The 18,102-nt window shown below is 39.5% G+C and overlaps 1 protein-coding gene across 1 annotated transcript in view; it reads left to right on the top strand.

The window, feature by feature from the left end:
• Window positions 1–5,204: 5,204 nt before the first annotated feature.
• LOC5571498 (zinc transporter ZIP1) overlaps window positions 5,205–18,102 on the top strand; it is a 48,336-nt gene continuing 35,438 nt past the window's right edge. Inside the window, exon 1 of the mRNA XM_001659698.2 lies at window positions 5,205–6,993. Coding sequence (XP_001659748.2) covers window positions 5,850–6,993 — 1,144 coding nt within the window. The 5' untranslated portion in view covers window positions 5,205–5,849. The remainder of the gene's footprint in view (window positions 6,994–18,102) is intronic.

Here is an 18,102-nt window from a genome sequence, read left to right as displayed (position 1 = left end):
AATTTGCTTTCATTTTCATAAAAAAACTTTGTTTCTACGATGCTTCTTTCTTGAGTTATGATTTTTCAAAAAAAAGGCTCAAAATGGCACATTTGCTCATTTTTTACAAAATTGGCCATAACTCAAAAACGAAAAAAAAAACCATTTCAAAAATTTCAGCGATTAAAGCTTATGAAATTACTTTCTCAAAAATATATTTAAAAAAACATAACTCAAGAACGAAGCATCGTAGAAACAAAGTTTTTATTTATGAAAATGAAAGCAAATTTTTCTCAGGAATAAAAAAAATGTTAACTGGAAAAAGTTTTCCACAAACACCGGCTTTTCTTTACGAATTTTCTCAACGGTGGAAAATTTATTGGAAAACTCTTTCCAGTTATTTTTTTATTCCTGAGAAAATTTGCTTTCATTTTCATAAAAAAAACTTTGTTTCTACGATGCTTCGTTCTTGAGTTATGATTTTTCAAAGTAATTAGTTTCAGGGGAAAACAAAAATCAATTCAAACAGAGTTTTCCGGGAAAATAGGCGACCATGAATTTTTCTCAATATTTTTTTTATTAAAATATTGATGAGCCCTGCCTGTGGAAAAAGATTCATGAAAATCTGATCGTAATGATTGAAATTATCGAACATCTGTATCCAAATAGCTTGGGATAAATCAAAATTGTTGTACTCCTTGACTTCTATTTATGAGGACAAAATATCATCTAGTGCATTCTATCTGAACACTCACCATTTGATGTATCAACAATCTTCAACTCGGTAATAATGCTCTCTTATAACAAATATAGGTTCAGTTAGGTTAAGTAAATTGAAAACGTGTTTTTTCTCTCTTATAAGCATGTGAAATCAACTCACCTGTAAAAAATCTGAACTGTTACGGCAAATGAAATTTAATACATTGTTAACAAAACATTAATAAAATCTTAAATTTATTTTACCAAATTAAGATGATTACTTACTTATTTGGCTTTACATCAATTATCTTGATAAAGCCTCGCCAACAATATTTCGCCAATTCCCTCGGTTCATGGCCGCTTCTCTCCATCCTCGACTGTGACCCACGCTCTCCAGGTCCTGGTGTACCTGGTCAATACACCTAGCTCGCTGCGCCCCACGCCTTCTTGTTCCGACCGGATTCGTGGCGAACACCATCTTTACAGGGTTATTGTCCGGCATTCTTGCAACATGCCCTGCCCAGCGTATCCTTCCAGCTTTAGCTACCTTCACGATACTGGGTTCGCCGTAGAGTTGAGCGAGCTCGTGGTTCATCCTTCGCCGCCACACGCCGTTCTCCTGCACGCCGCCGAAGATCGTCCTTAGCACTCGGCGTTCGAAAACCCCAAGAGCTTGCAAGTCCTCCTCGAGCATAGTCCACGCCTCATGCCCATAGAGGACTACCGGTCTTATGAGCGTTTTGTACATCGTGCATTTGGTGCGGGGGTGAATCTTTCTTGACCGCAGTTTCTTCTGGAGCCCATAGTAGGCACGACTTCCGCTGATGATGCGCCTTCGTATTTCCCGACTAACATTGTTGTCAGCCGTCAACAAGGATCCGAGGTAGACGAACTCGTCCACCACCTCGAAGGTATCTCCGTCTATCGTAACACTGCTTCCTAGGCGGGTCCTGTCGCGCTCAGTTCCGCCAACCAGCATGTACTTTGTTTTCGACGCATTCACCATTAGCCCGACTCTTGTTGCTTCGCGTTTTAGGCGGGTGAACAAATCTGCCACCGTTTCAAATTTTCTCCCAATAATATCCATGTCGTCCGCGAAGCAAACAAATTGTCCGGATCTCGTGAAAATCATGCCTCGACTGTTAAGTCCGGCTCTCCGCATGACACCTTCCGCAATATTGAACAACAGGCACGAAAGTCCGTCGCCCTGTCGTAGTCCCCGCCGAGACTCGAACGAACTGGAGTGTTCGCCAGAGATCTTCACGCAGTTTTGCACACCGTCCATCGTTGCTCTGATCAATCTTGTGAGCTTCCCGGGAAAGCTGTTCTCGTCCATGATTTTCCATAGCTCTATGCGGTCGATACTATCGTATGCCGCCTTGAAATCGATGAACAAATGGTGCGTAGGGACCTGGTACTCACGGCATTTCTGGAGGATTTGCCGCACGGAAAAGATCTGGTCCGTTGTCGAGCGGCCGTCGATAAAACCTGCTTGATAACTTCCCACGAACTCGTTTGCTATAGGTGATAGACGACGGAAGAGAATCTGGGATAGCACTTTATAGGCGGCGTTTAGGATGGTGATTGCACGATAATTTTCACACTCCAGTTTGTCGCCCTTTTTGTAGATAGGGCATATAACGCCTTGCTTCCACTCCTCCGGTAGCTGTTCCGTTTCCCAGATTCTGACTATCAGCCGATGCAGACAAGCGGCCAACCTGTCCGGGCCCATCTTGATGAGTTCGGTTCCGATACCATCCTTGCCAGCGGCTTTGTTGTTCTTGAGCTGTTGAATGGCATCCTTAACTTCCCCCATCGTGGGAGCTGGTTGATTTCCGCTGTCCGCTGTGCTGACGTAGCCATCGCCTCCTTGTCCTGACCTTCTGTGCCTGTGTTCTCTGCGCCATTCAGGTGTTCATCGTAGTGCTGCTTCCACCTTTCGATCACCTCGCGTCCGTCCGTCAAGATGCTCCCATCCTTATCCCGGCACATCTCAGCTCGTGGCACGAAGCCTTTGCGGGATGTGTTGAGCTTCTGATAGAACTTCCGCGTTTCTTGAGAACGGTACAGCAACTCCATCTCTTGGCATTCCACCTCTTCCAGGCGGCGCTTTTTGTCCCGGAATAGGCGGGTTTGCTGTTTCCGCTTCAGTCTGTATCGTTCCACGTTTTGCCGCGTACCATGCTGCAGCATTGCAGCCCGCGCTGCATTCTTCTCCTCTAAAACCTCCTGGCACTCCTCGTCGAACCAATCGTTTCTTGAGCTCCGTTCCACATATCCGACAACGTTTTCGGCAGCGTCGTTAATGGCTGCTTTGACTGTCCTCCAGCAGTCCTCAAGAGGGGCCCTATCGAGCTCTCCCTCATCCGGCAACGCTGCCTCAAGATGCTGCGCGTACGCATTGGCGACATCCGGTTGTTTCAGCCGCTCGAGATTGTACCGGGGCGGGCGTCGGTACCGTACATTGTTGATGACGGATAGTTTTGGGCGCAGTTTCACCATCACCAGGTAGTGGTCGGAGTCAATGTTGGCGCCACGATAGGTTCTGACGTCGGTTATGTCGGAGAAGTGCCGTCCATCGATCAAAACGTGGTCGATTTGCGATTCTGTCTGCTGAGGTGATCTCCAGGTGTACCGATACGGGAGCCTAGATATAAGAAATGAATGTAATGTTTGGAATGATACTAAGAGGTGGTTGTTAGTGGTCGGGATGAGAGGCCGAAATATTCGCAGCGGCTCGAGGTTAGATGGGACAGGGGTGGTAAGGACCCACAACACAGAAACTTCGCGTTGGCACGAACAGGACATTTCCAGCGTGCAACAATCAGGTTTCTGAACAACAAATTCTGAAATATTTTTTTTTTATTATTTATTATTTTTTTGTTATCCCCTGCTGATCAGGGTACTATACAAAATCTATATACAGTCAAAATTCGCTATAACGACAACTTTTATAGCGACAATAGCTCGCTATAACGCCATTTTTCGATCCCTTAAAATAAATTCAATATAATACCTAGGGACAATGGAAATTCGCGATTTGGCGGAAGCCGCGAAATCCGCGAAAATTGTCCTTTGCCATCTTTTTTAGGAAATTCCGCCTAGAAATTTAGGAAATTCCGCGAAATGCCGCGAAATTTGTTAAATCTGTAGAATTTATATGACAATTACCGTAAATTATAGTTTTGTACTCATGACAACGGTTAATTATTTTGGAGTTGAGTTCTACCAACAATTTTTTTTATAGTATAGTTTTGACTTGGACGTCCTTCTGGCTTATTTTTTTATTATTAATGAAAAACCACTCAATTTACACATTGAACAAATAATTTTCTCTGTAAACATACATTTTATTTTTAAATCTGGCGATAAGTGTTGGGCCGCGACAAGCTGCGAAATTTTGATTATATCGCATTAGTCAACCGCGAAATTTCAATAATTTTGCCGCGAATTTCCATTGTCCCCAATAATACCCATTCTTTATAACGACTTTTCTCTATTATGACGGTCCCTTGCGATGTCGCTATAACAAGTTTCGATTGTAACCGGTTTAGGGGTACTAGCTGAGACAATTTTTAAACTCTGACTAAACTGCCAATCAATGGAAATCGATGCATTCTTCAGAATCTCTCATTCTCGCAATGTAGGCAGAATTCGTCCATGGTTTCAAATTCTGCCAGATATTCCGTCACGTGTTTTGCCATATAGAATTTCTTGTATATTGCATCTGATAATCTGAAATGTAATTACTTATCGCGATCCGTGGCAAGTTTCTTGTCAAAAATGGTCGAGAAAATATATTTTTTTGATTGCAGTATGCAGTTGGAATGAAATGCCAATTCGAATGGAGCAATCTGTAAAAAATTGCTTGACAATTTCTGTTCTGACAATTTTTTTTTTTATTTTCCTGAGCGGAACAGCATATTTAGCTTATTGTTCCAAAATTCCACTAGAACTCATCGATAGTTACATTGGATTTCTCAATATCATACCTTAAAGTTTCCAAATTTAAAATGAAAAAAAAATCTGCAAAGACCTCTGCCAAAACTAATTTTGGGTATTTCAAGATTATTCCAAATGTCTCGTCTAAAATTTCATTATAATTTCTTACAAAATATCTTCACGCAATGATTCTCTACTGGTTTGTTTGAAATTTACCCTATTTTTTAAATGATTGGGTTACATCGTTTTATATTTTCGTCAGTAAAAATCCAGTTGTATATAAAATATGCTGTTTAATACATTAGGATTAATTTTTTTACATCTAGGTTGGCTGGGTAATAAAGTTATCATGATTCTACTAAGTAGAGACGACCTGTTTGTACAGAAAATGTCATAGCTTGAGAACCATTTTGGCCGAAAAGTAAGGTGATTGTAACCCTAGCTCAAGTATGGTTCACTCGATAGGCATCGCACGTACGGAGATAAAGAATGCTTCTATCCAAATTCTGATCATGGTCTGCCGTAATAATGCGCGCGCGTCACTTTGGAGAGAGTTGTCTATATAAAAACCATTTGCGGCCTGATGAGCGCGAATTATTGACATCTGGACCGGCTGGTTGATTGCTACAGTCTTTTCGCCGTTGGATGGACTCGGTGCACAAAGAGGGAACGCGAGATAAAGTTGGTAGATAAACAATCCGTTTATGCGAGTACTCACTCACACTGGTCGTAGTAGGCGCTGGACAAAACTGGACATCGGTCGCAGCCTACTTACACAAACATCTAGCAACGGAGAGGTGCCTTCACGCCATGCCGTCGTCATTAATTCGTCAATCCATCAACAACGATTCGTACCTGTCTTGAGCGCATTAGTCGTCTTGGAGAAACCGGAGAGGAAATAACGATCGAGTACGACTTACTCTCTGCGGTTACTTGAACTGGCTGACTAGAAGACTACCTATAAGACGTTTAGGTTTAGAGTTACTCTGGTTAGTCGGTTTTTGCACTCGGGATAGTAGAGAGCGGTTATTGCGATCGCGTTGCGTGTTATCGGTCGATCCTTGAAAGGGATAATCTGATCTAGTGAACGGTGTGCTCTGGTGAAGGTGCATTACAAGGGCTCTTTAGCAGCAACAGAACAAAGAAAATCACATTCTCGGAAGCATTATAGCGTGTTTGTGTACAGTGAAAGCATTGTCCAAATTTAGGTGAAAAGTGCATCATAAGCGATGGAGGTCAACACCAGCACAGTCGAGAACCTATTGGGGATTGGACGAGCCGACGATGATCATGACCATGAGGAAGATGAAGGGGATATTGTGGCCGCCAAGGCAACTGCCATGGTAGTTTTGTTCGCTGTGAGCATGATTTGCGGAATTGTGCCGTTCAAATTGGCGAAATGGTTCAAATGGACGGACAGTGCCTCCGACGCAAAAGCCAGCCTCGTGGTTTCCATATTACTGTCATTTGGAGGAGGGGCACTTCTGTGTACTACTTTCCAGCATCTAATACCTGAGATCAACGAAGCCATTCACGACCTCACCCAGCAGGGACTTATGCCAGAGTTGAGTTTCAGTTTGGGAGAATTTTTAATGTGCGCCGGTTTCTTCATTATCTATCTAGTCGAAGAATTAGTGCACGTGTATCTGCACAGACATGAGCGCAAAATGCATGAAGCCAAAATGAACGAGCTGGAAGTTGCCGGTGGCGCTATTATGCGAGGTACACATGCGAGAGAGAGCATTATTATGCGAAAGAAAAACACTGAAAATCGCAACGGAAGTATTTCCACCGCAGATCTAATCTCGAATGATATGGAAAACCAGAAGCGGGGGATTTCGGTCGCTTCAAATAATATGTCAGTGGCGCATTCAGGGCATCCCCATGACCACCACGTGCATCATCATATCCCACCAACGGAAACGGACGGAAAGATTGTCTCATCTATTCGTGGCCTGCTGATTGTGCTGGCACTTTCAGTGCATGAGCTGTTCGAGGGACTGGCAGTTGGCCTGGAAGGATCTGCCGCAACTGTTTGGTACATGTTTGGGGCAGTGGCCGCCCACAAGTATGTGATAGCTTTCTGCGTGGGAGTGGAACTGATTGTTGCCCGTACCAAGTTCTGGTTGGCAGTTGCATACATCTTCACCTATTCGGTAGTCAGTCCACTCGGGATGGCGATCGGAATCCTCCTCAGCAACGGTTCTTCTTCGGACGATACCCAAGTCGTTTCCGTTGTTCTGCAGGGTTTGGCCTCCGGAACGTTGCTGTATGTTATTTTCTTCGAAGTACTCTCCAAGGACCGGTCCGGATTGTGGCAGTATTTGGCCGTGTTTTGCGGATTCTTCTTCATGTTTGGCATCAAGTTCCTGAGTGAGTAAAGCATGCATGCACCGTACGTCTTTTTTTCTCTTGTGTATAGCAATTGTAGCACTGTAAGACTTACGCACGTAGCCGGCAGCGCTTCATGTGCTGCATAATTTATTAGCCTAGTCAGTGCTTGGAAGTAGATAGTTTTTAAGGTAGTAAATTGAAAGAAAGCTCATTGATTCAGTGACCTCAGATGGGCGAAATCTGACTTAAGAATGGTATTATCTAGTCATAGAAATAAACGAATATGAAATTATTTGATATTAATTTATATTTAAAACGAGTGGTATTGCGCTATATTTTACACAGTTAACAAGATGAACGATAGTTGAACGAAAGAAAACCGGTGTAGCCAGATTTTCCATCATGGGGCGGGCCTAAGCGACTTTTGATGTTCATTCGAGAATTTTATACAAAAATGATCATTATACACAACCTAGAGTGCAGGGTTTTGCACGAAACGTTGTACTATAAAAAGCAACCATCTTTATTCTTCCGCTGTGAACAAAGTGTAGTCTGAAACGTGTCCTAGTTCAATTCATAGGTTGAGTAACGAGTCCATTAACGGTTTGGGAAATTCAATATTGGAAAAAAAATAGTAGCTTTGCTATTGATCAGTAATTTAACTCTGACCAGTTATTGCATGTGATCTATAGCTTATGACGTTCATACAGTTCATCCATGGATTTTTTAGCTATATTCTACCGTTTTTACCTTGAACAAGTCTTGATATTCTCCGAGAATCTTTCAATTACCTTTTTCTTCTGAGATGTTGTCAAGATATATCTTTAGACATTATTCTTAGTCTTTTTTTCTGCTGCCATACGTCTTCCATAAATAACATTATGAATTTTTCCACTAATCCGTTTGCATGCATTCATGAATTTGCAGAGACACCTCTAAACAAAAGTATTTTAATATTTCCTACAGAATTTTCTCCTGGCATACCTTCTAGGAGTCTTTTAGGAGCGCACCAACAATTACTCCAAGAGTTTAAGAATTACTCTAGGATCACAAACAATTCTGTAAAGATTCATGAGGTTATGATATATTCAATTCGAGATATATGAGTTTTCACGTGGATTTTTTTTATAAACTCCATCAAATAGCTTACAGTTATTTGCACAGTCTTCTTGGAATTTCTGTGAGCATAACTTAATGGATTTCTCCAGAGTTTTTACACGCCGAATTCAACATTAGTTTTTACAAGAATTGTGGGATAGTTCAATCAAGAGTTTTTCCAAGAATTTATTATAAAAATATTGCAGAGATATCATCAGTAACTTAACAAAGGATTTGTCCAAGATTTTGTTTTTTCAAAAATATCCCTTGCAGATTTTTTAAAAATCCAATAAGTGATATTTTGAGAATTTTTTGGTGTAATTCTCAGAGGTATTTAAGGATAAGTTATAGTAAAACCTGAAGAATATATTTGATGAAGTTCTGAAAACTCTCTCAACTTTGTATTGCAGAATTCGTTCTCGATTGATTTCGAAGCATGATCAAAGTAAGTTAAAAAAAATCGTTTCTGTATCGGTCCATGATCGGCAATGTTTCGCAAGTTGTAACAAGTTCAATAGATAACAGCAGCGAACGAGAGATCCAAAGAGAGAACGATGATAAAACCCATTTTTCTCCCCTTTTTACTATTGGGGTATGGGTTTTACTTTACTGGGATGATAAACAGCCACCGACAATCTGATAGCAATAGGTTTCCCCAGGTTTGGAGCTTATTCAGATGGGTTTTATCATACACTGTTATCCCCATGATATAATCAGAGCTGTAGCAGTAGACGATAAACGGATTCTCATGATGCATTGCGGATCATGATTGTTACAGTGAGCGATAGGTGAGAGAAACTCTCAAGTTTCTCAGAATTCAATTCCTGCTTTGAATTAATTACTAATGTAACCGGGAAATAATTTCTTTTCGTTTTTTTTTTTTGAAGAAATCATTAGAAAATATATTAGAGTACTTCCTAGGGAAATTACAGGGCTAATTTCAGAAGAAATGAATGCCAGATGTATTAGATAAACTTTTCCATAATTTCTTTTAAAAATTTCCGAAATCTTTATTCAAATATTTGAGGAGATTTTTCTTAAAGTCCTTTGCTGAACTCAGGAAAAAATCTAGATTGAATTCTCAAATAATGAAATAGATTGAATCTCAAATAATTACCTGCTACAATCCTTGCAGGAATAGTTATAGGATCTTCTTTAATGTAATACCTGCAGTGAATAACTGTAGCAGTGTACGCGTCCTTAGCCGTACACGAAAACAAAACTCTGATTCCCAAATCATGATTTAAAAGTCATGAAATTCAAAATTTGGCTAGGTCATGATACCAGAACTACAAATCACAATTCCACGAGTCATAATCATGATTCCCTCATAAGCGTAACATCCAGAGTGACAACTCTAAACGGAGTGCATTGCATCATTCATTTCGATCACCTCAATTTCAACATGTTAAAGTTGTAATGTAGTCCGATACGGGACTCTCAATTAGAAGGTTCCAGGTTCAAATCTTGCTCTATCTTTTTATTTTTATTTATGTTGCCCATCATAAACTGATGCGCGAGTCATGATTTTAGGCTTGAGACTCATGATTCCGGGCAATCCGCAACAAAACTATAAGGCGTGTGTTGCATTACGGCAATTTGACTCATGATACCATGAGTCCAAATCATGGTGTATTTTCTATCCATGTGTGGTAAGGGCGCAGCAATTCAGCAAGACCAAGCCGAGGATCATGATTTCAAATTCCACCTGTTTACATTTTTCTTTTTGGCGTTACATCTCAACTGGGACAGAGTATTCTCAACTAAGTGTTTTTATAGGCTGATATTAACTAAGAGCTTTCTTGCCAATAGAGTCCCAAATCAATACCCAATTTTAGTACCAAACGCTTATGTTGGAGCCAGAAACACATGTTAACTCAATTTTTAAATGCTTCTCGTTAGTTTATGGTCAAAACTTTTTTTTTCATGGTTTTTGAGATTTTGTCACATCTCTTGGTTTGAATTTTGGGTGTACACTGATAGGTAAAATAAAGTGCCCACCTTACCAGTCTTCGAATTTCTCTCATTGATTTGGTTCAAATTAAAGTTAACACAGTTAAATCGTTTCTGATATTTTATTTTTGATATTCTTCTAAAGTTGTACTTACGAAATTTTGATAAAAAAAAGAATTTTACTCAGAGAAAAAGAAAATCAATTTGTATTGAAAAAAAAAAATAGTGACAAAAATAAGTGCCCACTTTCTTCTTGGCCCCAGGAAAGATGATTTAAGGAAAATAAAAAGCAATTTAATAGGTAATGTGTCCTCCTTTGGCCTTAAGGACTTGTTGGAGGCGCTTCGGCATGCATTTCACCAGGTTTTGTAGGTGTTGTTGATCTAGTTCTTCCCAGGCGCGCTCCAAGGCTTCAAAATAATTATTTTGTTGGTAACACCAGTTTTGTCAACCCTGGCATCGAGAATCGCCCACAAATTCTCGATGGGGTTGAGGTCTGGGCTTTGTGGAGGCCATTCCAGCAGTTTAATCCGACAAGAGCGGAAGAAAGACTTGGTCTTCTTGGCAGTAACTTCTAGTGAAAAAAGATCGGAGGTTCATGTAAGTTCGATAATATGTGTTTTTCAGCACACCGTGTGGCGTATGGCCAAAACCAGTGCTTCTACCCTACTTCTACCCAAATTATTAAGAGAAAATACCCAATGGGTAATAGAGTCCAAAAATGTTAAATGAAATCTTGTTTTTGTTTAATAACAAGAAAAAGCATGTTACTGCAACTATTTTAGCATATTTTCCCGCTCAAATAAAGGCTATATCATATTTAAGCTTCAATTTAAAAATTGGGTCCATAAATGAACCTTGACACTTCGGATCATGTTTGACGTTCGTTTAGTCGACAAAAACACCACTGGGGTTTTGGCTTTAACACTGGGGTTGTTCCTATCTGAAAGTTTGGATTTTTATCCTACCAAAGTTTGAAATAACGCGTAAGAAAATTTCGCAGTGCTCACGCCATTTGATGATTATATGTAAATTGTTATGAAAATGGCCAACCTTCTGCGTTTAGCTCTCTAACTCTAATAATCTCGGTGGAAATTTGTGAATAAAAATAAATAAATAAATTTTTCTTAATAACTGTAAGTGTTACAAAAAATCTGAAATCGGAGTCGGTAGGTTAAAATCAACATTCAAAGGCAGGTCAAAGAACATTCAAAAAGTTTTGACTTTCTCGCCTAGAGTAATTGACCGCAATCCGCAACTCAGGCGTTTTTCTTGCTAGCATTTCTGCAGCAGTTCGTCTCCCTAAACAAAGCCTTGCAAATCTCCGCTTAAGATGAACTAAGTTGAGAAATTCCCCACGCGGGCATCCAACCAACCTATGCAACTTCACATTCACTTAATCATAGTCGCAAACGCCGGTGGGGCTTGCAGAAAGAGCGGAACAAAACAGAATCACCGCCAAACAGGTTTCTGACGAATAACCGTCGTCGTTCGAAGTGATTCTACCCTAGCATTTAAGTCACCGTCGACCGACCGACATCGTTGATCGCCGTTGATTGGATCCGAATAGGGTTGGTAATGATCTTCCTCTCGCCTAGTGCAACAACAGTCAGGGCACAGACAAACGGACGTTACACAGTGATCAATGTCGATCGACATTGTTTTTAGCGATTGATTCGAATATCTGGTAGGTGGTCAATCCACCATCCGTAGTCTTCGCTGTTCGTGTTTGACTTTTAAACACTACCGCCACCTGTTGGCCCATAGGACAAACACGATAATTTTATCATTGGGCGTACGTGTCCTCGCGACAATGATTACGATAGCGATTTGTTCTTAGTGTCTTAGTCTGTTTGTCTGTGGTCAGGCGGTGGATGGTGTTTTTGTTCCGTTCCATTCCAATCCGTTAAGGCGAATATCCATTCACATCTAGCATGACACTCCTAGCGCTCGGTTCGCACTAAACTACATATTTGGTTTCAGCAAAGACCTCGTACAATAAGACTGGTTGTTTCGTCGTAAAAGGGCAAATCAATTTGGCACATTATACAAATGGAAAACCTCTTAGAAAGTGTAAATAGTTTTTCCATATGGTTTTAACACAGTTTTAATACTACTTTTAAATTTTCAAGAGTACGTTCGTTTGGCATAACACTGCATAGAAGAAGTTATCAAATGTTTTTGATGGATCCATTTGTTTTATAATTGGTTGCAAAATCAAATTTTAAATTTTTACTGCATGTTACGCGAGAAACTACTATTTCAATCTTCTTTTCTAAAATGCAAGTTGGGAGGACAGAAATCCAAAACCAAATTCCCTAACATATGACTACAGCTTATTTATTTCAATTTTCTGCAACATTCACAGCTAATTTTATACGAAAACTTAATTTTCTGTATTAGTGAACAATAGATTTAGATTTCTGAATGAAACTGCACATAGGTTCCTGGTAGCAACGGTTGATCTTCCCATATGAAGTCTTCTCTCTTATGTTGCGGAAACGATTGAAAGATACTGCCGGAGCCCAACCGCAAATCGATGACACTAACCATTCACGGTTGTGGTGCGTTGCTAGCAAGCAGGCAAGTCAAATCGAGGGTTACTCTTGCCTTTGGAGCTACTAGGTTGTTAGCCGCGGTGCAGCACACCGTTTTATTTTTTTTGCCGAACAAACTTTGCAGGCATGGCATCGCGCATGGCTCCAATAGTTTTTGCCTTGAAAGGCCTTGATCAGCGATTTATTCAACGAACACATGTGTGTGAAATGTAGAGGAAACTAAATCGTCACCGACACGAATTTATGCTCTCTTGCACCTTGACGCGGACTCTTTTTTGAAAGCAATTTATGCGAGCAGTATGTCAGTATGCGGCACGTGATTTAAAATGTGATCAGTGTCAAGTCCATGCAAAACGTCAGTATTGCGGCAGTGAGTTATCTTCGGTGATAAGATAGTCGAGTTGTTCATTGGTCAATAGAGTCCTATAAGCCTAGCTCAATCATTGAACCATACGCTTGAGATTACGTCAGAAATACAAGTTTACTCAATTTTTTAATGTTCTGTATTGTTTTAAGTTGTAAAATCAATCCATTATTGCATTATGTTTTCCGTGTAGCTTTCGAAATGTCAAAGAGGAACAATCCAGTGCTAAAAAGCAAAAAAACATAAAATAAAAACAAGATTGCATTAGAAATTCGTGCACCCTATTACCAGTTTGACCTGTATAGAGCTTAGTGACATTTGAACACACGTAGACTAGCATACGTTCGTTATTCACAGTTTGTTTTTGTTTTCCTCAAAGAAACTTGCACACGCTTTCCAGACTCATCAAAATGCATATGGAAACATTACCCAATTTGAAAAATTTACACCCGGTTTCTGGGTGTTTTTCGAGACTGAGTGCATATTGTTTTCCTCTGAGGTTCACAACTACATCTACACTAGGGCACCCATACCATTGGGCGTGATAACCACTATACTTTTGAGCAAGTGTGAAAAATCTATGATCAACCTATTTTCTTCAACCATAAGAATGAAGTGCGTTGTATAACGTTTTTCATGAGTATGATCACAAAATCAAATAGATTGTAGTGATCGTTCAGATCAATAACTTTGCGACATCTGATCTGCACTGAGACTGAGCAATTTGATGACGATCGTTTTCTTCTTATTATCACTCTCGCCCTAATTAATCCACCATGACTTACGGGTATAGAACATGTCAGGCAATCTGGGTTATGCGTTTACTGTTCGAAAATAATGATTCGTCATCAGTGTTACGTTGACGTAATTATAAGGTAACAGGCTAACAGCTCAATCGTCTTCAGTTCAGTTGTGTGGCCATGGGCGTAACCAGAGGAGCGTCGTAGACCCCATCCCCTGGCTGGCTTGAGTTGCAGTCATTGATTAGTAACGAAGCATGATTTACAGATACTCGCGTTTTATTTCCTGAAATCTCATGAAATGTATTTGCCTACTACCTATGATTAATCTCTCTTTAGGCTCTCGTTTGCTGCTATTAATTATCAGTCTTTTTAATAGTTATTTATGCAACAAGTTGCAAAATGATGATACGCGTTGCATACAAATTTTTTTGTTATTACGAAAAAAAGTCGTTCAATCCGATTGTATCTAGTATCACCTACATATTTCAAGAGAACCCACGTGGATATCCATGCGTCGTATTTTTCAATCAGGTAGGCTGCGATACATGACTGTCACAAATTTTCAAGCTTTATTGATAGAAGCGTGGGAATGATCAAGAATGAACCAATATTCGAGGACAGGTCAGGTAAAATTCCACATGCATTATTATTGTCGGCGCGATAAAAAGTTGAAAATGTTTCCTCGCCGAAGTTGGATTTTTTTCAGATCCTATGCGAGATGCCTAACTTCGGAAGTGGTGCATTCGATTCGCATCTGGATGCGCTTGAATGCGCCCTACTTCCGAAGTAGGATATCGTGCATGGACTCTGAGAAAAATCCAACTTCGGCTAAATGCATTTTCTATTAATTGGGTGAACTTATAACATATCAAATTGTACAGTCGCTATTCATGTGCATGCACAGAACTTTTAGAGAGTATTCTAGATGATATATTTGCCTCATCTACGTCTGCTGGACGACCCGATACCGAATCAGAATCGCACACACGAATCGTACTCGGATTGTTCAACAATGGATATAGAGAGGAAGAAGCAAGTCATTGAAAAATACACAGCAAATCGAAGAATGGTTGTAAAGTCATTCAGATATTTGATTGGTGATTCTCAAAATAGTACTGAAAAGTGTTACTTTTCAGCACCCAAAACAGTGCTGAAAAGTAGCACTTTTCAGTTCTATATATTTTGTTAGGAAAAGTAGGCCGTTATGTTGGTCATTTCTTTCATGAAAAGTAGGCCAATAAGCAACGGAATAGCAAAAATATATTTTGCGCAACAATGTCGATCATGGAGTGATAAGATAGTTTTCTTCGCTTGCTTTGATCGTGCTTCAAAATCGAATGATACCGAATTCTGCAATGCCTAGTTATTAACCAGTGGTTAATATTATAGTCATACGAAATTGATCTAAAAAAAAGAACCTCACCAGCATGGAAATGTTTCTTTTCTCAGGTTGTTTACAACATTGGTTCCAGGGACAACCGAGTAACAAAATACGTACCCGTTTCATAATTTACTTTTGGACTTTCGCTGGTAGCGCACCTCGGCGTGTTTCTGCTTCGATGAACAGTTTCTCAAGGTAACCCAGTTTAGTGGGGCATGTTCAACGCCTTATGTTCGTTCTAGACCAAGAGTGGAAAAGAAGCAAAACAAATCAACACCAACCTTTCCAGCATGGCTCTCGAAAACTGTTGACGGAGAGCCTTTTGCCGATGGTATACAAGTGTTTCGCTAACGGGTGCAGTAAGGTGCATTGTAACGATTAACACAGCACGTGCATTAATGAGTCACAACTATCATAACGCTTGTATTGATTAGAAATCTACGCTTTAGTTTTGAAGCAAGTGATGTTGAGCATCGGACATACTAACGTCATCAGAAACAAGTAGGACGAGAAAACGGACGCCACGAACAGCACGTCACACAAAATATAATATTTGATGTCAATGACTTTTGGTGCAAGATCTATAGACGCATCAAAAACAGAAGTAGTCGATAAAAGGTAATCAACTCCATAAGCTGTCGTAGGTCAAACGAAATGTACTTACTTGATCATTACGAAGTGTTTTATCTAGCAAGATTCAATGTTGGTACGCATAGTCTGAATCTAAAAATAATTGAGAAGATCGTTTATTTTTTTTAACGGAATTTCAATGACCGTTCCTTAGTATTTTTAGATTTTTATTAGTATCATTAAAAACATTACATTTATTTCTTATATCTAGGTATTCTGTGTTAGAAAACACCATCATCCTAACTTGGTAAAACTAAATTAAACATTCATTAAAATTTTGTTAACAACATATTACATTTCATTTGCCGTAGAAGTTAAATTTTTTTTTCGGGTGAGTTGATTTCACCTGCTTATAAGAAAAAAATGCTTTCAATTAACTTAACCTAAACATAAAAGGCATTTATCGTCGCAATAGAGTATTGCAACGATTTTTGCCTAAAATTATTAATAATTTTATTGTCATTTGTTCCAATGTTTCAACATTAGATATTATATATAACTCATTGGTACTAGCTGGGAGGAAGCTTTTATTTTGAATCCTCTGCAGAGTTTTCTTCTGGTATTACAACAGCTAGTCCATATTAGAACAGTATACATGTCTAAGACTTTCTCATGACGCAATCATTCTATTCTATTAGGATAAATGCCGGGGACAACCTGATTGAAAAAAAAAAATTTTCGCCCTACATGAGCACGCTATCTCATTCTCCCCTGGTTACAATCAGTTGAAACCATCTTCCTCAGAATAATGCAAGTATTTTTATCGACTCTCCAGGTTGAAGATCTCGATCTGTAAATTTCTCGATCAAATAGATATGCACAGACATCATGCTCGATTGGTGACGTTTCGATCGCCGGCTTGGCCTTTGCATCGTTGTGAACCAAAATGATAAATATTTTGTACGATCCGTTGCTTGTCCGACTGTAAGAAACGTCCCAAGACATCTTTTTTGCGAGATGCGCCGGCTGGAAGAGCAGCTGTTGGCGTTGTCGTCACGGTCCGCAGTCGTGAACTTATCCTTGTTTGCCTTTTGATAGACGTACATAGATATACATGCCTCTGCTGGTCTGATGGTGCCTTCAGTCGGAAGAGAGCTGTAAACATGCATAACAATTTAATTTCATCACTTTCCGTAGCGTTGACAGTTTGCTCGTCTTAGATTTACAGAGGCTTGATTACACCTCAATAAAGACCGCATTGAACGCTACCGCACTTGACGACGATGACGCGACGACAGAGTGAGTGGAAATCCGTTGAAATTGTATTACTGCCATTGTTGAGTGATTTTTCCTCTCTTGTTGGATCAGCAGTTTAGGTTCAAACAGTTCTTCGGCGTATTTAAATCATTGCTCTGGCATGATGGAGCGGTGACTTTGAATAATTAATTTTTGGATCTGCTGCGCTGCTATTTTGTACAGTATCATGTTGAATGGTTGGAGCTTGAACTCGTTCAAGGTGAAGGTGAACCAGTCTGATGTTGGTCGATTTCAGTTCAATTACTGGGTCATAATCGAATTGTAGGAAGTGTTTACGCATTTGGTTGTTTACACTTATTTATGGTCGTTTGATCATGTGCACTTTTACAAATAGGGTAAGGGATAAAAGAAGGTTTTTGCCTAAAATTGTTGACAATTTTATGAAACTTTTGAGTTTAATGTTCCAACATTTGATAGTCTGCAAAACTCATTAGTATTATAACACAGAGGGAGCTCCACAATCATCCTCAAAATTTTATTTTAAATCCTCTGTAGTGCTAGTCCATATGGCCGGCCTGAAAATTTGTTTGAAGATCGGATGGTTGTTGTTAAGTTTCGATTTTATGATTTTAAGTGGAAACATACATTTCATACACCTATTTCTTACATTTGGCTTGAATGCCATCATTGTGATTTTTGAAAATCATGTTTTTATCCAGCAAGAGTCACAGATACTTAACTTCATTTGAACAATTTACTGGAGACTCTTTCTTTGTGACAATGCTTGGTCGGATTTCGAATTGTTTATGTTCTCGTGATTTGAACCGTGATTTGAATATTTTAATCAAAAATTATGAGCTACGTCTGAAAGCTTCATAGTTTTCAATTTGAAGCACCTCGTATTTTTATTTTTTTAATAATAGTTCTCATTTCTTTCCAATCAGTCCCATCAGAATGCCTTCAAAATCTTAACGTCATTACTACACACTTAGATTAAATTACTGGGGTCGGTAAAATTTTACTGGGTTTTGGAACTACCGAAAAAGTCAGTAAAATGAAAACTGTCGCCACGCGTAATTGAAAAGCAAATTTCACCATGTTTTATTTTCTATCGATGTATGATATAAAAAGAATGCTCTCTGCAAAATTTCAGTGAAAAATCTCTGTTTTTCGTTTTCTGACATTTTTTTAGTTTACTGACTATTTCGGTAGTTCCAAAACCCA

Source organism: Aedes aegypti, chromosome 1, assembly GCF_002204515.2.
Source record: "Aedes aegypti strain LVP_AGWG chromosome 1, AaegL5.0 Primary Assembly, whole genome shotgun sequence".
In the NCBI taxonomy this organism is placed as follows: Eukaryota; Metazoa; Arthropoda; class Insecta; order Diptera; family Culicidae; genus Aedes; species Aedes aegypti.
This window is presented reverse-complemented; position numbering and strand designations above follow the sequence as displayed.